At 37.0% G+C, this 23,619-nt stretch overlaps 2 protein-coding genes across 5 annotated transcripts in view; one reads left to right on the plus strand and one right to left on the minus strand.

Moving 5' to 3' along the window:
• Nucleotides 1-14,841, minus strand: part of LOC143342711 (alpha-tubulin N-acetyltransferase) — a 24,453-nt gene extending 9,612 nt beyond the window's left edge. For both annotated transcript variants that reach the window (XM_076766866.1, XM_076766864.1), the window contains exons 1-3: nucleotides 13,923-14,841; nucleotides 4,491-4,640; nucleotides 1,886-2,057 (exon numbers count right to left, since the gene is read on the minus strand). In XM_076766866.1, coding sequence (XP_076622981.1) covers nucleotides 1,886-2,057; nucleotides 4,491-4,640; nucleotides 13,923-14,026 — 426 coding nt within the window. In that variant the 5' untranslated portion in view covers nucleotides 14,027-14,841. The remainder of the gene's footprint in view (nucleotides 1-1,885; nucleotides 2,058-4,490; nucleotides 4,641-13,922) is intronic.
• A 2,190-nt stretch (nucleotides 14,842-17,031) lies between these two features.
• Nucleotides 17,032-23,113, plus strand: Cyp4aa1 (Probable cytochrome P450 4aa1). 3 transcript variants are annotated; one of them, XM_076766858.1, is made up of 8 exons: nucleotides 17,061-17,108; nucleotides 17,678-17,738; nucleotides 18,996-19,164; nucleotides 19,338-19,715; nucleotides 20,804-20,879; nucleotides 21,003-21,538; nucleotides 21,739-21,918; nucleotides 21,998-23,113. In XM_076766858.1, the coding sequence occupies exons 2-8, from the start codon at nucleotides 17,715-17,717 to the stop codon at nucleotides 22,183-22,185; spliced, it is 1,551 nt and encodes a 516-aa protein (XP_076622973.1). In that variant the 5' UTR covers nucleotides 17,061-17,108; nucleotides 17,678-17,714; the 3' UTR covers nucleotides 22,186-23,113. The 3 variants fall into 3 exon arrangements, with proteins under 3 accessions (XP_076622974.1, XP_076622973.1, XP_076622975.1); XM_076766859.1 differs by lacking the exon at nucleotides 17,678-17,738 and having other exon boundaries at nucleotides 17,032-17,108; XM_076766860.1 differs by lacking the exons at nucleotides 17,061-17,108; nucleotides 17,678-17,738 and adding an exon at nucleotides 18,759-18,850 and having other exon boundaries at nucleotides 21,998-23,112.
• The last annotated feature ends 506 nt before the right edge of the window (nucleotides 23,114-23,619 follow it).

Raw genomic sequence — 23,619 nt, forward strand, 5'->3', positions numbered from 1 at the left:
AAAGACGGTATTGTAATAAACGTCGTTGAGGAGTTATGTATACCAGACACTTTGAAAAATTCAATTTCCGCTTTTTTTGCATATTTTTAAAGTATAAAGTTTCAGGAACACGTTCCTAAAATATTACGTTAAACTCTGTGTAATTAACCAAGTAATAGAATTTTACAATCGCGTTTTTCTTAAAAATAAGCGAATTCTTTTTAGTATTTACCATCTGCCAACACTAAAATTTCGTGTCCATCGTTTCTTGAACATCAAATTCAAATAATTTGCGTAGGTCTATTTAAGATTGGTAAAAAGGTTTTACAGAGTTTTGAATAAATGGGTTATTATGTCCAAAAAAAGGCCCGGCGACTTGTGTGCGAGGCCAAAGAGAAATTTTAAAAAGTACGAGGAAATTCATATTCTGGTAGTGGCTCGTATCCTAGATTTTTGTGCCCCATTGTGTTATGGTCGGTGCACTGTTGTCGGAATCACAGCAAGTGCTGTCGGCTTAGCGACACGTGAATTTACATCATGGTCTCATGCACTAGGCTATTACGATTGCCAGCTTGTACGGTACTTTTTCGTAATTAATGCTTATTAGCCGCATTTCGCGATATTTTATAGAGTTTACAATTAACGCTCGATGTGTGCGTGCTTCTTGTGCGCCTGGTGAAAAAAATTTGAGTCAAGAGAAATTGCAAAAAATTGTACGAATCAACAGAAATCATGAAACTCGTGATGCACAGCAACTCTGAGGAAATCGCATTGCAGAATTCTTCAGCGATAGCTGGGGCATGTTCTGAGTTGGACTATTTTCATGACGTGTATTATAGACAAAATGATTTTTCTTCTCAGGAAATAATTAGTGATACTTCGTTGATATTGAGATTTCTTTGTTCACTGTTAAATTTCGTTCCCTTGCGATCGTTTGCGAAATGGCTGAGTTTCGCAATGTCCATACGGGCAGGAACGTGGTAACAGCCTCGTTTTGTACAACGTTTCCAGAGAAGTAGTTTAGATCACGATCGCACGACGTCTTTCTGCTTTTACTCGGGATGTAATTACGACTCGTTTGCACCGTAAACGCGACTATCCTGCGCGGGCGGATAGCAACTTTGTGTACCGGACGCGATCCGTTTCGCGACGATGTTCCTCGCGTGATTATGGTCGAGGCAAAATCAGTTGACCGTTCAAGGCCATTTCCTCAATCGCGATCACGCCAATCGCGAAGAAAGTGGGAAAAAGGGAACCGGTCGAGTCAAAGATACTTTCTTTTCAAGATTGAAGTTTTCAAGATTTTCCAGTCAAACAAGTATTTTTTTTTATGGAATCCCTTAAATGGGATGAAATAAGGTGATAACGTCGGATGAGGCACATGAATGCTTTATTGGAAAGTTAGAACAAAAATATAAAATGTGGAAGCAACGATAAAAGTCTTACTATGCGATGTGAAACTGTTTTATTGTGTTATTTACTCGTTGCTAAGTGATAGTGCAACAAACGGGGTTCTCGTATGAGCAATTATCGCGGTTCTACTGGATGAAACAGATGGCATAACACTTCAAATTGTGATAAAGCTTATTTATAAAATATTATGCCCCAAATTATTTGATAATAATTTCAGATTCCGATACAACCATATCACTAGTCAATTACAAATGAAACGAATAATTAATTTATATATAAGCAATCTCAGATTCTGATGACAAACCCTGTATATTTATTCACATATTCATATATTTCCTAGTATCTTACTGCCCCTTTGTGCTTCTCGTATCCCACGTATGCTGAGAGGTTCGGAGGTGCATAATAATTGTATTATCATAAAAATAGAGGGGAACTTAATAGTCAATCGGTATACCCTGACTCAGTGAATACGTGTAAAGCCCTAATTACTTACGGACAACATGTACTCGTAGAGAATATTCCCGAGACCCATGCGTTGCCGAGACTCATGAACGTAAAAGTCCAAAACGCACCTAGGCTTCAGCTGGTAATGAGTTCCTGTCTCGTCGAACATGAAGAGATTCTTCGATCCAGTCTTGAGCAAACCCACCACGCAGCCCAGTCCGCTGTAAAATCGAAGCAAGGTTGTAACATTACACGATGATGATTCACGATTGCGGTCCACCGTTCGAGGCTCGCCGTCATTAGACGTAGATAGAAGTGGTTCACGGATGATGCTTGGGTGCATCTGTGCACGGCTGAGTGAGTCAAAGTACTTAATAACAGCTAAGAACTGGATCGCTTTCGTCGTCGTGACATTTTCATGGCGAATAACTCGATATTTGCTATTCTCGTTTAGCACTGCCTCTGCGACGATCTTTCACCGAGGAATCGTCAAACAGAGGATGATATGGAAATTTAACCCTTTGTAGGCGGTGTATATATACGCTAAACAGCATTATTTTAACATTTTGGACGTACAGCAGGAATTTCTTTAGAAACCTAGTATCACAAGTTGCCAAAAATTATTTCCTTAATACCTACGTTACAATTAATTAAATTAAAATAAAATTTATACAGTTGATAAAGTAATTCCCGGATAAAAGTTAATTTTCTGCGTTTCCATAACGTTCGTGTTCGATTCAGGGCGATTAATCTATTAAAATTGCATTTAGAAAGAAACAAACTAGAAGTTTGAGTTATCGAAGAACTATTGAATTACCGAGGGAATTCTTGCAAAATGTTAGTCATATTTACTAAAAGAATATTAGACGTGAATTTATTTATTGACTAATAGCATGAAGACATTTTCATTTAAACCTTGTAATTGTACATCTAAAACAAAACATTCCATCGATGAGTATTGTATGTTCTCGAAGTTTCACCTCAACTTTTACAACGTCCTGAAATAATGAAATATCTCGTGTAATACAAACTTTTTATTCGCCAAGATACCTATCAGCTCGTATATATTTCCCAGAATGACGAAGTACTTTAAAGGCTGACATAAAAAACTATTTGCTTTTAAATTAATAGGATCTTTTGATCGTGTTCTCCACACTTTCTTAACCAGTCGCTTTTCTCTAAGAAAGTTGTTGAAAATTCCAAATGCATACATAGTAATCCGCAAGAGCGGAGTTCAGTGAGCAAGACGAAGAAAAGAAAAACGTAGTCGTCGAAACAAATTTCTTTGTGGGCATCTTCCAATAAAGAACGTGTATTTCAATTCTTAAGAAAGAATAGTAGAAAATGTTTCTTTCGGGCTGTCAAATAACACTTCTGACTTATCAGCTTCGAAATAAATACTACAAATTTTGTTGATACAACAGTCCACGTATTATAATCTCTGTAATAGAATTAAAAGAGCAGAGTACAATCGTTACCTGAAGAAAATCAACCATATTGCTAAAACTAAACTTCAATAACTGGTAAAAAATCGAGTATAAAACATTTATAGACGCCTTTTACTCGTCAGGGCTGTGTTTATATATGAGTTACCCTAGTTCTGGAAGGTGTGACTAACAATAATTCGTACCTGGACGAGATCGATAGATTTGAGAATTTTACGAGCGAAACACGCTATCTGACTTCCTAATCTATCGGCAATATCCAAGATTGACCGTTATAATGCAGCGTGTAACGCAAGATAGCCGATTGTATCTCGAATGAACCCGCTTCGTCATGAAGACGCCGATTATACGAGAGTCTACTTTCAGTAATTAATTGCGTGCATCGTTAATGGCCGCGCGAGTAACTTTATGACCCAGTCATTATTACAGAACGTGGTACGCATGTATGTGATTATCAATTTTCCCATCGAAAACGGCCGTGGAGCGAGAAGCAGCCTAGAACAAATATGAAACTACGGGTTGGCAACATCCATCGCGAAAGGATTCTGCGAGGACGCGAACGGTGGGTTTCTGTAGCCAAGGCGACACCAGACACGACATATCGATCCACCGACCATTTTGCACGCCACGAAACCCCTTATCCTGGGAAATACAGCTTCCTTTCTGCTCACCGGCTAGCTTCGAGTTACGTTTTTTAAAGGGGACTTCGTTTCAGCACCGACGGTTTACCTACGGTTTTGTGGAAGCAATTAAATCAAGCATTTAATTCGAGTATAGACGCGCTCAGAATTCTTTCGTTTTGAAGAGAAGATCCTTTTGCTTGTTCTATATTTTATCACAAGGTAGAACCTCATTTTGATCGAATTATAATTATAGTGCCATTTAATTAGGGCCGATCGATGATTGATTTCATTCGAATACGAACATTTTAAAGAATTCTTTCGTTTAGAAGTAGATTAATTAATTGAGTACTATTTTACTGCAAAGATAAAATGTTCAGTTTTTAGAATGAAAAGTTGAAGAACACGATAACGACGCTCTTGATAGAGATTTATAATTAAAATACATTTTATTGTTTCTGTAACAGAAATTTGAGATACTCGATGTAAGAATTGTTTTTTTATAATATTATGATTTATTAATTTTAAATCTAAGGGTTATTATTACAGTAACAACGAGTTTACTGTACGAAATGTTTGAAAAACTCACTTGTTAGCTTCATTGTCCACTAATAAGTAAACCAAATGGTCCGTGTCTCGAAGTTTTAGGGAGCTGGTTATTGGTTTGTTCAAGCCCTGAGCCCTCGCTGAAGCCTCGCCCATATCGTCGAGGACTCTGCCCAATTGTCTTTGACATTCGCTAGAATAAAAAGTTTTTGAAATTTACGTACATTTTTTAGTACAACGATAAGCTCAATTAACGTATGAAAGGAACCAGTTGCCTTAAATAACAGTTATTATAATTCTATTTCTTATATGTATAGGAAGTAATATAAGTATATAATTTTCATAAATTTTGAAGCTATACATTCACAAAATATTATACATATACAAAGTGATCCTAAAATACGCTGTGAAAATTTAGGAATAAATAAATAAAGCATAAAGAAGTATCACATAAATGTGAGATGAATGTTTATGCTAAAATAAGGGTGTTATACAAATAGAATTCTCACACTTTATCATACTATTTTTCGCTGTAACTATTGTTCATCTCAAACTCGATCTTATCTAATTTTAATTCGATAGTTCCTCATTACTTAATGTATGTTTTTTGCTCTCTTTTGCATTAAGTCTACCAGAAAGTTCTGGCCGTTACCGTACAATTATTTCAGCTAGGAAAAAAGTGTTTTATGAAAAGTGTATTGTTTTGCCATCAAGATAGGAAAAAGCTGTTAACATTAATGAAAATTACATTGTAAATTAAATATTAATGAGCGACTAAAAATGCATTATTTTCTTCCAATTAAAAAGCGGCTAGAATTGTCTGGTAATCTTAATCATTCTCCTTTGGTATTTCTAATGATAATTACAAACTCGTAAAACGTTGAATAGAGATGATAAATTGCTTGTTATGATTACAATCAAATTTATTAATTCCAATGCAACAAGATTTGCGTCTAATAATCTGGTTGGTTTTTATCGAAGACGCAGTAGAAACGATAGCGTCAGTTCGCATTCAATTGTCTGTTGGTTCCCATAAGCCTTTTCTACCGAACACGGTGATTGGTAAATCGATTACACAATCTGATTATACGCCGACGCTTCGAAATTAGCGTATGACTCAGCGACGCGACACAGCGTTGTGTGTTTTCTAATTCCGCATACCTGAAACCGAAGAAACTAAGAATCGCGTTAAAGACGGACGATATGTGTAAGGTGCGGATTGACGCAAATAGGACGTTTTAAAATGGTAACGATACATCGCGTCTGTCCATGGACGTTAAACACTGTACACAGACTGTATTCTATTTTTTTTTTTCGCCTTACACCAGTTCTCGCTTACAAAATCGATCATACCATAAGTTAATGCGTTGTAAGGACCGACCCAATTTCAGAACTGGATCCGAGCCAATCGGCCACTTTACAATGCAAATTGTGATGGATTATCCGTGCACTGTAATGTTTTCATGAGACATTGAAACAGTGGCGAACGATGATGGATCATCAGGCACTACATAATCGTTTAACTCCATTTTGAAGTTTCACGTGACGCAAGGGCATACGATAGTTTATTTACATATATAGACTAGGGTAAGGTGAAGTAATTCTGACCACGAAATATCGTGATCGTTTACCCCTACTCTGAATTATCACGTGTCGCAAGGGCGTACGATAGTTTAGTTACACGTACAGACTAGGGTGAAAATAGGGTAATTATATTACCCTCAATATAAGACAAAATAGTATATATTACATTCTACTAACAGCACATTTATGCTTTGTGTTGAAGCGAAAAGATTTTTAGAAATCTTGTTTAATAAATTTGATTCTATCTGTTGTATTTTTTCTGTGATCACAACTGTTTTTGAAAAGGTCTAATCTAATCTACTATTCTAAGTTATCATTTTTTACAAGATAAGCAATCAAAGAATTCTTTACGAATATCGTCTATTTTTTGTTTTTATTCAACAAGATAATTTGGATCACCGAATAATAACTTACACCGTAAGGACAATATTGTTCCTATCAACATAATACATCTAGTTGGTTATTATATTCCTGCAGTTGGTCGAAATTATCCTATTTTTTGCTTATTACAATTTTCACTGGAGAAATTCCAAACACCTATTTGTCTCTTTTTAAATTTAATCCAACACTTTTTATCTTTATTATATTGTTCCATTATATTGTTTCTTTCTTATTAAATACTATAAATTTCGGAAGGAATGTTGCTTCACAAATTTTTTAATACTCTTTTCGAGCATGTTAAATGATTCATCTTGTACACAGAAGAGATACACATCACACAAACGTCTCATAAACCCAACAAATTATATGCATCAATATCTCTTATTTACTTATCTGAAGTTGTGAAATCCATTAAAATATTCCACGGTAAATAAAACTTAACAACTCCTGCGATAACGTTCATTCCAAGTAATATACTGGGTGGGGCACTTAAAATAGATAACCCAGATAATTCGTTTATTTTTAAAAACTATATCAAACCGTTCCAAAGCATGTACTGCTATTTCGAACACGTCGATTACAATTTTGAATATAAACGTGCATATTCTTAAATTGTTACACTCGGTGTACTTTTTATGTTTTGTTTCGTTGCAATTATTAGAAGGTAAATAAATCAAACAACTTCTACGTCAAAAATTTTTTTCCGTGTTTAAAAATGAAGAAGCTATCCAGGTGATATGTTTTAAATGCTCCACCCTGTATATTCGATACTCATTGACGGTGCTAAACGCTGTCACGCTTTAAATTCCGCATCGCCGTTTTATCAGCAATATTTCATCTCATCAAATGCAAGAGTCTCGGCAAACTTGTATTAATTAGCGTTAATCCGACGGTCGAACGTCATTGGTAACCAGCAAAACGTGAAACACGCGGAGCAATTCGAAAAAAAAAGATCGAGACACGAGATTTAATGTATCATGATGCTTTCACGAGAAAAAAAAAAGAAATTCGTTTTCATGAATATGTATCGCAATCGTAAATTATTATGACGCTGGATGGTGAAATCATCGCACTCGTTTTCTAAAATGTCTACGAACCTAGAGGAAACTGTTTTCGACGGTTTCACCGATGTGTTTTAAAGATTCGTGAATTGTGTAAATAATCGTGATCATCTGAATGCAAAATTCTAAACACGGAACACGATCATTCCGCTAGCATTTTATTATGAATGAGAATAGTTTCATTACGCGAGGCTCCATAAATAATTTCCGCTCGAGCAACAACCCGCGAACGTAAGTACCTATTACTTTGCTGACATAACATACTTTGTTCTAACAATACAACCGAGATTTAAATTGGCACGATAATGTAGCATGCGATAATGGAGAGATTGCTATACTGATAGTTTGAACACGTGGGACTGCATCATGCGAAATTAGAGGGAGACACTCATTGTTTGATCTTCTTTCCAGTTGATTAATTTTACAAAAAATGTGCAAGAAATATTACTTTATCGTAGAATAATTGTTAAAATAGGTGCGAGTCGGTCTGGTGGGGGGTTTTCTCCCCTGACCCGATCTCTCACCCTTTAACGGGGTGTCCGAATTTCGAGGGATTGGAATTGTGTGGGAAAGTGAATTGTACATTTAAAAATTTCCTTCGCCTGGTCCACCGGACACAGGCCGTTTATTTAAACAAAATAAAATTGAAAATAAACTAAAAAAATGAAGGAAAATAAAAATTGAAATTAAATTTATTTATTATTTAAAAAAGTTGCAGGAAAAAACCCCGAGCTGATGGCTCGGGGAAAAAACCTGCGCCGCCGTTGGCCCCTACGGCTCTCGTCTCGGTCTTCTGTAATCAAAAGAAATACCGAAATCCGGCGGTTAATACCTGACAACGCTCGGTGCGTTGTCTGACTCGCTCTAATCCACACGCTCCTTCTTCCGTTTACGGTAAACAGGAGCGGGATTCTTACACAGCGATACACAACTGTGTTAGTGGACTGTATTATTATTTCAACGTTTCAGATTTTGGAAACGTTGAATTGCAGATGGGGAAGACGAGATTCTAATCTCGATCTTCCCACTGCTGCAGGCTTAGTTTTTGCAGGAGAGGACAACAAGTGGAGGTTGTAAGGCTCCAAAGGTTGTCAACTCCGCGGTCCCTCGCCGTTCCCTGGTCCGTACGGGACCGGTGTGATGCAGAGCCTTAACTGCGCAGAAGCGACTGATTATTAAGGTTCTAACACCACGGTGCCCTTTGAACGTAGTTCTACGTCGAGTGTCCGTACCCACTGACGATCTGGAACCCACGCTCGAGCAGGTCGAAACCAGCCGAGATATTTACCCAGGGAATACCAAATAAGGCCCCTATCGGGTGTTATCCCAAACTTTTGTTTCGACCCTGGAAAACGACGAACCCAACCCAGGGAGAATGCAACAAAGTTGCCCTATAGATTGGGTTTTTGAACCGTGCAATAGCCAAGCAGAGAATCAAGAAATTCTCTCGGTTCTCGAACACGACCACTGATTACAGCAATCCGTGTTCTTCGTCGCAACGGTGGCGATAATCAAGCACTATTTTAGTGTAAATTTGATTATGCTCAGCCACCGATTGCGGGTTAAATCTTTGGAAAGATAATCACGCTGATTTTGATTCATTTCCACTTCTACACGACCACTGATTACAGCAATACGTGTTTATTCAGCACCGATGGCGGTAACCAATCACTATAAAAGTGTAAATTTGGTACTTTTTAGCCATCGGTTGCTTTTTGAGCGAAGTGGAAAGAAAATCAGTTGGATTTTGTTTCTTTCCAAAATGGTTCGTTCGTCGCGGTGACCGATTTCTGCATGTGAACGTATGGCCGGAATATTTTGACTCAAGGGCAGGTTTATTTAAATCCGCTGCAGTCTCAATTCCGAGCAACTTTGTTCACATGATTCTACGACAGGTTAGACAAAACTAACTTGTCGAGAATCGGTCTCCGACTTCAGACGAGGTCGACGATGAGGTCCGCTCTCGTCGAGAACCAAATAGCGAGTCCACCTGAGACATACCTGCTTAACCGTGGCCACGAGGGAGGGGAAATTTTCATCTCGTGGCGCTGTTTGGTCTAAGCTGTCTGTCTCTTATTAATTTCGAATCCTCTCTTCGTTTCGGCGTAGTAACACCTGTTCTCTTGGAACCGTTACTGGGCCGATCGCGGAACTGTTATCGAATGTAAATACGGAGTTTTTCTATGCGGTATTGTTCCCGTAACGTATAACGCCTCAGAGAAGCCTCTGGAATGTCGCGTAAACAAGGAACAACACCGTACAAGAAATGGTCCATTTTTCTCTCGATCACGCGATGGTTTAACCGACGTTTTTCGATTGTCGAATTAACGCGATATTTAAACAATAATAATTATGTAATCTGTGAAACATAAAATATTTATGGGGTGTTAAAAAAGATTTTATTCTGTACATATTACTTATTTTTGGAGGAGGAAGCAGTTTTTGGTTGTACTATAAATTGTAGAATACATATTTGCAATAATAATACTATGTACAATTGCAACTATAGTTGTGATAGAAGCATATTATGCATAATAGAGCAAAGTAAAACAATGTAAGAAGTAGGAGATTATGCAAAAAATAAAGGATGGTTAATCGAACAGTAAAACGGTCACGTTAAAGTTTACCGCGTTTACTTTTCACGTTCTACGGAGTATGTGTATCAAGCTATGTGGGTTAATGTTATGGGTGATCTTCACTCGGGAAATATTACGTACAAGTTCGATGAAGGATCAAGGTGATCGAGGAAGTAGATTTATCGATCGTTCTCGTTCGACGGAATGCGTGGATGGTTACTTGCTCTCGTTAGTGTAATAAATCGACGCGAATCAGAAATAGTTTCCAAAGAATTTCGAAAGTATTCTATATATTAGTTTTGCCAACAAGTTGTACTTTCCAGTCCGTTGCATATTGATCGATAAGGAAACTGCATTCCTTTGTACCAATTTATCAATGAAAAACAAATATTTATTCTTAAACGATGTCTTAACATTGAAGATCAAGTAAATGTAACTACAGAAAATTAGTGTTTATAACCAGCAATTATATTAATTCTTGCTCTATTATTTATCCAATGAAAATTGTAATTTTTGCTCCAGTTTTCCTACTGTAGAGTGTTTGTAAGATTCTTGGCTATAGCATTGGAATATTGTGGGGCTTTATAATGATAAATTTTGGATTTCTTTAATATAGGAACGAATCTGGTTTGCTTAGTATTTATAGTATTGGTTCTCACAATTTCTGGATTGTACAGAACGTGGTCCCACGATCGCGAGGGCCTCTGTGTCTGGTCCCACGATCCTGAAATCATTTGTGTCAGATCTCACGAATTCAAAGTCCGTCGAGTGTTGGATCCCATGATTCCTGGTATATCTGTATCGGGTCTCACGATTGTCGTCTATTTCTGGTCCCACGATTTCGAAATCATTTTTTAGAATCCCAACTAAGGCTGGGATAATTCGAATAGACTACTATTCTGATATTGGACAAATACTCGAACGTTACTATTACTAAAGTGTATCAATTTACAACAGCTCTGTTAAAGAAACAAGAAAAATGGATTATTATTGAGAATTACAGAGATTCTTAGCCTGAAAAAGTTAAATCAAGGAATACGAACGAAGAAGCCAGTGTAGTCGGCGGAAGGTAAGGTGAAATTAGAGTGGGAGGCGAAGAATCAGCCAGCCGTGGCTTACATTCGGTTGCATTTGACCGACGAACAGGCTTTGCAGCGAAGGAAGACGCACAGCAATTGTGGAATAAGATAAAAATGACCTACGCAGGACCAGAAAATTGACATTGAAAACGATCTGAGGCGATAAAAGTGTTGGGTCCCCTGATTTCTGGGTCGTACGTATCGAGTCTCACGGAGTGCTAGATCGCTTGCATTGGGTCCCACCATTCCAGGGTCGTGTCCGTCGGGTTCTGTAAGTCCTTGATCGCTTGTGTGGGATCTCACGAGTCCGTAATCGCCCGTGTCGCGTCCCACAAATCCGAGGTCGCTCGTGTCGTGTCTCACAAATCCAGGGTCGCCTGTGTCGGGCCCTACGAGTCCAGGGTCATCCTTTTCAAACTGTATTAGCCTTAAGACGTCTATGTTGTCTCCTATAAATGGAAGGTATCCACGCTTCTCATTCCTAGACGTTAATGACTTCTCCTGATTGAGATTTTTCATTGTTAAGATACCGCGTTCGAAGGTTGACATCATCGGTGTTACAAGACTCGAAGACTACGCAATCGAGATTCCATAATTAAAAATTTATTCAATCAGCTGTCTGTAGTGATCAGATAATTTCAGAGAAGATAACGATTGCGATTCTAAATCTCGATGATAACGCGGACGTAATCTTTTCAGAAGCGTGAATTCGAAGCATTCTTCAAGTATGATTTTTTTATTGCGCCCGAGGTATATGAGCCAGAAAAGATATATCGCGCGAGAAAAGCGATAATTATTATCTTTATCGTCGCGATCGAATAGCTGGTGAATAGGGCGAATAACCGCGGCACAATTTCATCACAGACTTCCGCGAGCGTTGCGAGTCATCGCTGAAGAATTTACGAACGTACGAAGTTAGTTTCCTAGCTTGCGAAATAGAGGTGCAACGCGATATAAAAGGCTCTAATATCGCGTGAACAATTAAGGAGGTAAATACAAGTTGTGTAAAATTAATTTCTCTCGATGCTCGCGGGACAAACGAATCACGAAGAACCAAGTGCTAAGTTGTTTTGGAGTGCATTATTTTCAGCCCACTAGTCTCGTTCTGTACGCCCACGTTACGAAAGAACAAAATGATTAAAGGTACGCGGACTTACAAGGGACATACAAGATTCAAATTTATTGTATTTTATAGTAAAATAATTTTTTGCTCTTCTCTTTATCAATCTTCTGATGGCAACGAAAGTGAATGTAGCATTATTTTTGATATTTTGTTATTTAGAATAGGATCGAAAACTGTATTCGTAACTTCATAAAAATTTATTCAAATATTCGTCGTATATCGTTTTGTACGTTTTTAATAGTATATGGACGAAAACAGTAAGAAATATATTATTATAAGGTAAAGTTATTCACTATTTATACCAAGGAATAATTCAAATTATTAATAAAAAATGTACATATCAATGCACGCTGGTCAACAGAATCTTATTTAGTCGGGCATGTGCAGTGACCGAGCAACTTCAGATTTGAAATGGTAGCGTTGTTAGGGGCTAATCAGGAGGAAACTAGCCGGTTTTCTGAACTGAATACTAGATAAACGAGTAATACACATATACCAACGCGTCAGCGTTACGTATTTCGCGTTGATCCTGTTCTCAACAGGTGTAACAAGTTTTATTCACTTTTTAGTTAGTTCGTTAGACAAATAAAATTTTATTGAACATGCCATGAGTTATTTATACTATTAATTATTTTTCCAGATATTAATGATGCGCATGTTATTCGTTATTTGTATTATTCTTCCTTCGTAGTATTTGTTATTAATTGCTCACGCTGCCGTTTGCATATTATTTGTTCCTTATGTTATTCGTACTGATAAGAATTTTAATTAGAACTGACTTCGTAAGTCCAAATTATGAAATATGCAAGATAAATTACAATGCAACGCGTACATGTTATATAATAAACATCGAGTAATGTATATCGATTGTGAGTACAGTTGGATTATTACTCTACATCTACATAATAGATGTTGGGAATGTTATTTAGCTACTTCTTAAACAACTATCGTTACTAAATTATGTACAGTTTAAGCAGAAAATTTGTACTATGTGCGCAGCTTATTAATAATTATTAATACGTCACACGAGTTACACGAATCATAAACATTCTCAGAAGCACAGCTGGAAGAGGAGATTATTTTTATCAAGATGGATAGATGCTGAGCTTTACAATAAATATCAACCATATTGCAAAAAATTTTCCACAGAAATGTCTTCAATGAATTCGAGCTAACGCCAACGCGTGTATCTGTTTCATTGACATTTACTTTCGCCATCGATTTACCGACAATATCGGCCAATGCGACGGTGTCAATGTGCTAGAACGTGTCGGATGCAGTTTATTTATGTCGCAGCAGGGAGAACCGATTATGTTCCGGGAAGTCATCGAGACGCAAGAATGACTCCAAATGACCATGCTTGTGTCATCGACGCAAAGTGAAAGTTTCGTGCATGTTCCATATTACAAGATAACCTTGAAGATGACGACCATGATAAACAACACCTCTTACGGCGTATTGGTTCCTCGTATCGCATTATTTAACATTCATTTCTCGCGAATAATTTCCAAAAATTTTAGACACGGACGATATTCGTATGAGTAAATATTTACAGTTTGCTCTGCACGATTTTGTCGCGATTGGAATAATAAATTTAAGAAAAGAAGCTCGACCATGATAATTGAGAAAAATAATAGTTAAATATCGGGGCGATAATGAAGTGGCGCTTACTGTAATTCACGACGATCGCCTTTGAAGTCTTCCGGGATGAGAGTATGCGTGACCTTGTTGATCTTCCTGGGTAAGAGTTTATTTACGTTGAACTTGAACTCCATTTCGACGACGGATTTTCCACTATGCTCGTTTCGTCGATTCTACGTTTTACGGCGACTGTACGTTCGAGAAAACCGATTCTTAACCTTTCGACGCCCGTGTCACCGACGTACCACCTTCCGAGGTTTTTCGAAACTCTGGGCTCGAACGATTGTCCTGAATATGGCGGTCAATGGCACCCACCGAGACAACTTCACTGCGCGTTTTCCGGCGAAACCGACTGTTTTCTTTTATTACTGTTCCTCCGTATCATTCGTGTCACAGCAAAGTGCGTCGAATTGTCAAACGATTTAACTGTTTGCAGCGTGTCACGCTCGCTGTCACATGAATTGTCGCCCTGTCACGTGGCTCTGCGCGATGACATCTATTTTCGTTTCTTGATGTCACCAGCCCGAGTGTACTCTACGCATCGTACGCGAGACAAAATCTACAAAATCCTCTAAAACGGTGTTAAAACAATCAGCGTTTTCGAGACAACGTCGTACGCTATGCGCGAGACAACACACGGTTGTTCAGATCGATCAGGCTTCCATGACTCTGTCCTCCTTCACGGCTCGTAGCCGACTGATATCCATCCGATGTTGCTTTTCCACTACCACGGTACGGTTGCAAGAGAAGTTAGGTGACATGCATTGCAGTGTCTCCGACAATCTGACAGCTAACCGATACGGTTGTAAAATGCTCCGAAATCGTGAATGTCAAAAAAAGTAACGCCTCTCGGTGAACGGCACGGATCCCAGAGAAAGAAATTTTATGACGCGATTAACAAATAAAATTTAACGTTGACACAGAGTTTCACCTGACGAATCGCTGGAAGTCTCACAGTTTACTGGCGAGCGGTACGTTCAATTTTTTCCTGAAAGCCGCGAGTCGCGCCGTGATGCGCGCGCAACCGATGGTCGTGGACCATGACGCCGCGCCATAGTGCGACGCGTCAAAATTTGTCGTCCTTTCAAAATAATTCAAATTCTTTAATGAAAATAACATACTGATAACTGCTAATAATACCATACTGTGTAGTATGAAATGAAAGTATGCACGAGATATACAGTTGCCCGTATAAGCTAATAAATAGCTATTAAAAAGCTATTAAAATGATGTTGTACTTACTAATTAACAATTGTTTGCTGCTATAACTAAAACCATAACTTTAAATTAATACGAGTTTGTCTCGAATTAGTTATCCGTTATTTTACTACATATGTGATTCCATTTCCGAACACCAGATGTCGATAAAACACAGCTCAGTATCCCTTCCATAGTCAACTCACATATATTTACGCACACACTACAGCTGTTTGCCTATCAATACTAATTCAGTGAATAGTTTCTCAACTGACCGCCATCTATGAGAAGAGGACGCTAAAATCATCTGCGAATTTTCAGGTCGGTATGGCAGTAGATTGGGCCACGAAAGTACATAAGACGAATGGTCTACTCGTATACCTCGTCTGTGATTGCACACTTCAACTAAGGGGTACATACTTTTTTCAAAAATTTCTAATAATAGCTAATGCAAAATTATAGACATAATAGTTGATCTGTCTTTTAATTCAGAAACAATATTCCACAGAGATTTGGAAACATTAAAATACAATTAATTGAACTCAAGTACAAAATAACACTATAATGATAATTATAAAGTATAAAGCTGATGTTAATAAAAATTGTATCTATTTTAATTTGATTATTAACAATTCCATTGAATATATTGGCCCAACATTGAACAATCACGCCAAGTAAATGTTAACACTATTGAAGGCATGTTTTTCTCCATACCCTTTAAATAGAATTCTTTTCTTATGATCCAGGTATGGCAAGCCTAGTTTCAACAGACTATTGGCTTCTTTGACTTTCTATGGAAGTTGCATGAGCGTTACCTAATCTAATCGTTCAACAAGCAGATGTATCATCTAAAATTTGTGCGCGCATCCATGGGGAATATAAAGTTGGACATAGTGGGATAACGATGTGTAAATAAAGAACCTGGAGAAAGTAAAGTTCGACACGCATAAATTTACGTTGTCCAAATACTTTATGTATCCGAAAAATATTTAACCAATTCGAATATTTTGAATAGAGTTTGAACGTTTGTACATCTTTCCCGGTACCAGAAGGACACCGATTTGACGTAGATAGTTATTCACAGTTCGCATCAATTTCATTTCAAACAACAACTTTGACGCGGTATGCAACAAAAAAAAACGCAATAAGAACAAATTGCAAGGATAACAGTCGCATAATAAAATACTTGGCACGCTTTCAAGTCGAATCGTAAGATCGCAGACTGATACACACCGGGTATTCTGTAAACCGCAGTTAATTGTATTCGACAGCCAATTTGCATATTATAAAGAACTGCAAGAGGAAGAGGTTTCTACAACACAAACATGATACAACATACATTCCAAGGTTTTCCTATTTTGCGTAGCTCAATCAAGCTACTTTTCACGTAAAAAATATATCAAATATATATACCATTAAGTTTAAAAAAAAAATTTAAAAAACACATAATTATTAATGAAGTTATACATATGCCTTTGATACCCCTCGAGAAATAACGTGTAAAATGCTACGTGATTATAGTGACTTTTTAATAATAATGTAATCATTACTTAATGACAAACTTGTTTTAAACTGTGACTTAAGTTTATAGTTACGGTGTGAATGATATTATTTCGTGCGACAATTCTTTCCTGTCAAAATGTCGTCTATCAATTACTAACAAAGGCAGCGCGATAAGTTATTCTATGGGCAAAGTTTTTCGAGGTTCTTTTCTCCCGGGGCGACCCTGACAGGAAGGATGCGCGGCAAAGCATCATCTTTGGTGATCGCCTCCCAGGAGCTGAGCGAGAACGATATTTTATAAAGCACGCCTGCACATATCGATGATACGTGATTTGCTTGTGAACTGCTTGTTAATAGGCATCGTAAGACACCTCATACTCCACCATTACACCTATATAAACAACTACAAGCCATCAGTGAGGGTTTAGTTGACCGATCACTCCAATCGCGAGTGCAGAGGTGTTTGTTACGCTTTGTGATATAAAGGGCTATGGTATTCCTATGGTGTTCATCAAGGTGAGATAAAATTGGTGAATCCCCGGTAACATTCGAATAGAAATAGTACTTCGTTGATATACGCAAAAGCTAGACGGTATTAGCGAGACAACATTTTATAATTCTTTTCAAACGATTTTAATGAATCTTCGTTAATTAAAACCGACGAATGTGAATTTTGAACGCGTATTTTATGACTGAATGGCAGAGTTTTTCTTGGAAGTTTCTACGACGTCAACAAACAAAGTCAATTCATTAACGATTCGTTCGATTACTCGTGCGTTTTACAAATATTGTTGTTGTTTTTCTTAATCACTTGCGAGAATCGTCGAAAATATAAAGAATCGGTGTATTAACAATCGTTGACGCGACGCGGTTAGTAAGTGATAAAGTTTACAGTTAGTTTGAAAAATTTTTACGTGGCTCACGATGGTCAAGGTGTGACGTATTCTAAGTACTTACGGACTTCGAACAAATCTTGAGTGGTCCACGCGTATCTGGTGGGAGCAGACGCTTAAATAGCCTGAATCTCTATGGGTACGCCGAAGTTCCATGTCGCGGCTCTAAACATTTTGTCAAATGTGTTCCAGTGTAATGAAATTCTAAAGAAACGTATATTGTGGGAATATGGTCGTTACAGCACAGCAAATTGTAAGTGATTCAAAATCATCTGATTGCACATTTAATAGAAACAATTCACGTAAAACAATCGTCACGATTATTTATGGTTGAAATTTAATTTTTTTACCATCCTAAATGAAACTTATGCTATTTTGTAACGGTCTAGTATTTTGTCACGTTGTCATTATTATTATTATCGAAATTCGTTTTTGGTCGACGAACCTTCTTCTCTGTTATGAGAAATTATTATTCGATCGGCATGTATGCATACCGATAACACGTCTGAATAAGCCAGTTAATAAAGGATCCAGCTAGAATAGTTAATGCGTCGAAATGAATGTCTCTTACAGACACATGCTAGTCAAATAAATTTCTATTTTACATATTTTTTAAGACAGTTAATTCAATCACACAAACGTTGAGAATGCGTACTCGTTTCATTTCTAAATACAAATTGTTCGTATCTTAATTTAGACAGTAATGTGTCGAAATAATCGAACATTAAAATAGCACTACCTTGACTTTTATTAGCATCGTATTACTATTTTTTATTTTAAGTACATTCCAAACACGCGATGCCCAGACACACTAACGATCATAAAAGAAATTTTTCTAGCAAAACGAGAGGTCCGATAATAACAATGTAGATGTATACACGTTTCCAAGACCCTGATTAATCGTGTTAACTTATTTTTCTTTTGTCCGCAAACAGGGAAACAAACGTCGAAATGATTAACCGAGGCGTGATAATAAAAGTGTCAACAGTAACGGCGGGAAAACAATTAATGTGTCAGTGATCTTTGAAAAAGTTACGAAAATAATTTGTGCATTGAAAATTTATTTTGGTTGTATTTGGAATTTATCAAAGTTTACAGTTCAAAACTTATTTATTCCATCGTTGGCTTCTTTTCCATAATAACAATTTAATATTTTCTAGTAAATAATATTAAAGGTTCCTTGCGTAAATATTAAAATAACGATACTGGTATGGTGCAATTCGAAAATATAACAACTTGTTTTCTCTTCTCGATGTTGCAGGAAAAGTTATTTATATTTATATAAATATAGAATATATTTACAAATTAGAAATGAATAAAAGTGGAAACAAATGGAATTTCAAAGATAAATAGGTCAGAACAGAAGTAAGTTTTGACAGATGGAATCAACGAATCTTCGAAATTATCTCGATAAACGTTATTTGTGCACGCATTCGATCGAGTACAAATTTTATAAAAATTTATTACGAAGCATCATTGTGTTTATCCAAACATTTTCTTGCTTCTTTAGTGGGACCAAGCACCAGGTGAGCTGTGGGCTTACCTCGTCATTTTGGCCAGTATCTATATTCTGTACATTCTGAAAAATTACATTCGAACCATCATCTTTGTTTCGAGTCTTAATGGTCCGAAGACCGTACCGTTCCTCGGGAATGCAAAGTGTGCTCTCAAAGATAATCGTAAGTGGAAAATAGAATTAAGATGCGTAATTGTTTTCTATAATGAACTACACTACGTCCACACAATTATAAAAAATCTTCTGAATTTTTGAATTCAAAATGTTCCCTTGCTAACAATAAAACATTATCAAAATAGCGACGAACACCTGAAAAAGGGTTAAATATCGTTCCAGTACTTCATAGATTGGCACACGAGAATCAAACTTATGGCCGTATCATCAGGATATGGCTGACAGGACTCCCGTACGTAATGCTTTTCGAACCAGAGGACATGCAAGCGGTTCTCAGCAGTATGAAGCACACGCACAAGATATTTTTCTACAAACTACTTGACAATTTCCTCGGAAAAGGCTTAATCACGAGGGACGTGCCAACCTGGCGAACTCACCGGAAGTTCCTGCAGCCAGCTTTTCATCTTCATATTCTCGAGAGATTCACAAGTACCTTCGCCGAATGCGCGACTAACTTAATGAACGACTTTCTCGAAAAAGACAACCAGGAAATTAATATCACTCCTTTCATCAACGATTCCGTGTATGACATTCTGAGTGGTAAATATTGACACATTTTTTCTACTAAGAAGAATATTCTACAGATTATTAACCTGTTAACCGGCATAGACGAGACAACTCTGCATGCCTACAAATCTTTGTCTCTATTTTCATTATAATACTTGGATTTCTTTATTGCATTCGAATTTGTTGTAATTGTGATTAATAGAAGAATTTTTTCTCAAATTAACTTTGTTGTTCTTCGTTCGATCGGTTGAAAAATGTCTTTCTCTCGTGTCGTAATGAAGAAATATTCTTTGATCGCGAAACTTTTAAGCGTACAATTTATATTCGCAGCACAAAGGCTTATATCACAGGTGTTGGGCACACTCTGAATTATTTGCATTCTTTCTGCTTTTTCATTTTTCATTATTTGCGAATTAATTATTCAAAGGCACGCGGCGTACATTAATAAAAGGTGCAGCTTCTGTGAAGTTACTTGTGCCACGTATGATTTGCAATATTGCACGTAAATGCACTTAGGGTATGAGTAAGTGTCAATATTTTCCTCGTCGAAGAATCCGATCTTTTGCAATTCATTTATCGTAATCGGCAAACAATTCCTGACAACATGTTGAAATGTTGCATCACTTTTACTCGTTACGTGATTTTACGTCAAACTAGACAGGTATCCAATATTTTTGAAGATTAATAATACGTTTCAATCGATATTCTGTCGATATCTGTCGCAGACTACGGTTTCTATATGTATGAAAAGTGGTGACATCCTAACTATGCGGTTTCGCTAACGTGTCAATAATATGTATGTGTTGTCGGAGACCCGTTTTACCATTAAAAGTGCACAATGAATTTGGTATTCATCGTGGTATCCTGAAATCTAGTCAGGTTTCAAACAGCCAATGTATGCTAACTGTTTCATCAGGTTGCAAAGATGCCTTGCTTTCAATATCAATTAGCATATGAATCAAAATTAAATACACAATGACCGTGTGTGCATCGTGAGCTTTTATCGAAATGAAAAGTCTGCTTAGCATAGCGAAAATATTCGAAGAAGTGTATTTTGGGCATTGCACTTCACTACCGTGGGTAGTTAAACGATGTTTGAAGTCGTCAGTGATTGTTTACAGAAACTGTTTTGGGAATAAATCGAACGAGTCGACGCTCATCCGGCGCAGCAACGGACGATGATCTTCCTTTCAGAAAGTGAGAATCCAAATACGGTTCCGTAGTATTTCGTACGGCGAATAACATCCTCGTTGTGATAATTAGAAAGACAAACGGCCAAAGTTCCACGCGACAAAATGAATATTCGAAATTTTCTTACAGAGGGCAAATCATGTTTTTGTATCGTTTGGTGAGACCTTGGCTGTTGATCGAATGGATTTATCGATTGACCAAACACGGCAAACAAGAGGAGAAGCAACGAAGAGATCTCTTCGATACCTGCTTCAAAATGATGAAAGATAAACGCCAGCAATTGAAGAGTAAAGACGTCAATGATAGTGATGAAACGAAGAAAAGTCAGAGAATGTCTCTGCTCGAGTATATGGTGGAGATGAACGAGAAAAATCCTTGCTTCACCGACGAAGATATCGTCGAAGAGTGTTGCACATTCATGCTAGCCGGCCAGGATTCAGTCGGTACTGCAACAGCGATGACGATCTTTCTCCTGGCCAATCATCCTGAATGGCAAGAGAAGTGCATAGAAGAGCTTGACAATATTTTTGACGGTGACTCAAGACTGCCTACGATGAAGGATTTGAAGGAAATGAGATGCTTGGAAATGTGTATCAAAGAGTCACTCAGATTGTACCCCAGTGTGCCGATTATAGCGAGGATACTTGGCGAAGATGTCAAAATAGGTATGTCATCGATGTTTATTTCAATATAACAAAGCCTCTGAATTCGATTCTGTTTGGATCACGATTACCACAGATTATCGAGATTACGTTATACTATAAAATTTATTAGTTTTCGCCAAATGTTGTCTCGTGTTCGATTCATTCATGAATATTGATTTTAGTTTGAAATTATTATATAAAAGAAAAATGAAAACTTATAGGGAAACACGTGATACCTGCGGGTTGTGGTGTGCTCATATCCCCTTTCAGCACGCATCGTTTGCCACACCATTTTCCCGACCCAGAAGCGTTCAAACCCGAACGTTTCAGTCCAGAAAATTCTGAAAAAAGGCACCCATACGCTTACTTACCCTTCAGCGCTGGACCGAGGAACTGCATCGGTAAACTAGTGTTTAAAATAAATTTTTATCTCCACAGTTTCAGCAACGCCTTTCTTGACCGTTGTCGAATGTTTTTTAGGGTACAAGTTCGCAATGCTCGAAATGAAATCCATGATCAGCGCGATCCTTAGGAAATGTCGGTTACTATCGGTCCCTGGAAAAGAGAAAGTGAGAGCGAAATTTAGAATGACGATCAGAGCACAAGGTGGACTCTGGGTTAAAGTAGTGGCACGTGATCGGGTATCGAAAACCGGTTTAGACAATTAATTTGGTGTTTCTTAATGACCCGTTTGTAGTACGCCAGTTATAGTTCTGATAAAAAAAGAATCGAACTGATCGTACGATTTGTAAACTGTAAATTATTCGATCTTTTATTAAGTAAAAAGCATTTTTTTTAATTGACGATACCTTAGTACAAACAATACGATATTGAAGATATCCTTGAATGGTTCCTTGCTAAGAAATCGGGACGTAGAACGGCACTGAGTGATGTAAAAAACAATTTTTGTTATGTTAAGGTGTGATTGAATGTCGAATACGGACACGAATAAATGATTAACGAGTGTATGTCGAAATAAATAATTTTATAACGATTGAATGTATACTTCATCTGAAACTTTTACGAGGCTTTATTATATAATAAATAGAGTAAAACTTTGCTGTATAGAAATTGTTTTTTTTTATGATTTTTTGAAAATTATGAAAACGAAATAAATATTCATATTTGTGACTCATTATTAGGTAGAGTCCTGAAAGGAATGTAAGATCTATTGTTCCACATGTCGACTCTCTTTTCTTAACACGTGTGAATACGCAAGTTTTAGAAAATGTTATTTAGCGGTCGGTGTTGAATACATAATCCTTTCTAATACTTTTGTCTGCGACACCATAGCGAACAAAAATGATGTACTGGACCGTCAATAGAACTTTCGGTCCATTTACCCTGGAGGCACTAGAGTAGGGGTGAGGAAACTTTCTCCAAGAAGGACCGGATATTAAATATTTAGGCATTATTGGTCAGGAGATAAAATTAAGAAATGTATCCATGTAATATAGAAATGAATATTTACAAAATACAAAACACAATATAATTTGATAAGTTAAGAAACACCAGTTCGTTGAACCTCATCTTTTCACCTTGCTTTCTTTAATGATGTTTATTATGTTTTTATTCACTTGACTTTGTATAGCTCTTCTTTATTACGATGAATAAAATTATTTAAATTAGAAACGACCTCATCAATCTCAATGGTTGCACGTATAAAACCTATCTACTTAAATATTAATTATTCCCATCTGAACGCGTTGACATAATACTTCTTTTTACAAAGTACCGGCCTGTACTGGCAACTAACGAGGTAAATTCCCTGCTTGTGAATCTCATTTTTTATCGAGCTTCTGTATAATGATAGTACTTGAAATATTGGAATCAATTATATATGATAATACATAACATTAAAGTTAAAAATTTTCTTTTGATGCTTCTGCCTGACAGGAAAGTTTCATTCTGAGATATGATTTGACAAGTTTTTTTTCGTTATTTATTCCATTTATGTTTCATACTTTCGAGCAGACCACTACAGCATCAACTTAATAAAGTTCTTTTTCAATAGTTTCAACTGTTATGGTCATTATAATTCTGTTAGAATCACAGATAAAAATTTTGTATAGTCAACGTATACAAAATCACAATCAAAAAGT

The sequence above is a fragment of the Colletes latitarsis genome, chromosome 6 (assembly GCF_051014445.1).
Source record: "Colletes latitarsis isolate SP2378_abdomen chromosome 6, iyColLati1, whole genome shotgun sequence".
In the NCBI taxonomy this organism is placed as follows: Eukaryota; Metazoa; Arthropoda; class Insecta; order Hymenoptera; family Colletidae; genus Colletes; species Colletes latitarsis.

Excerpts from the sequence above, each read along its gene's own strand:
- Cyp4aa1 (XM_076766858.1), top strand. The coding sequence starts at position 17,715 with ATGGTCGTTACAGCACAGCAAATT. Across the intron at positions 19,165-19,337 it reads GTGTGCTCTCAAAGATAATC|TACTTCATAGATTGGCACAC; the intron begins GTAAGTGGAAAA and ends ATATCGTTCCAG. Across the intron at positions 21,539-21,738 it reads TGGCGAAGATGTCAAAATAG|GGAAACACGTGATACCTGCG; the intron begins GTATGTCATCGA and ends GAAAACTTATAG.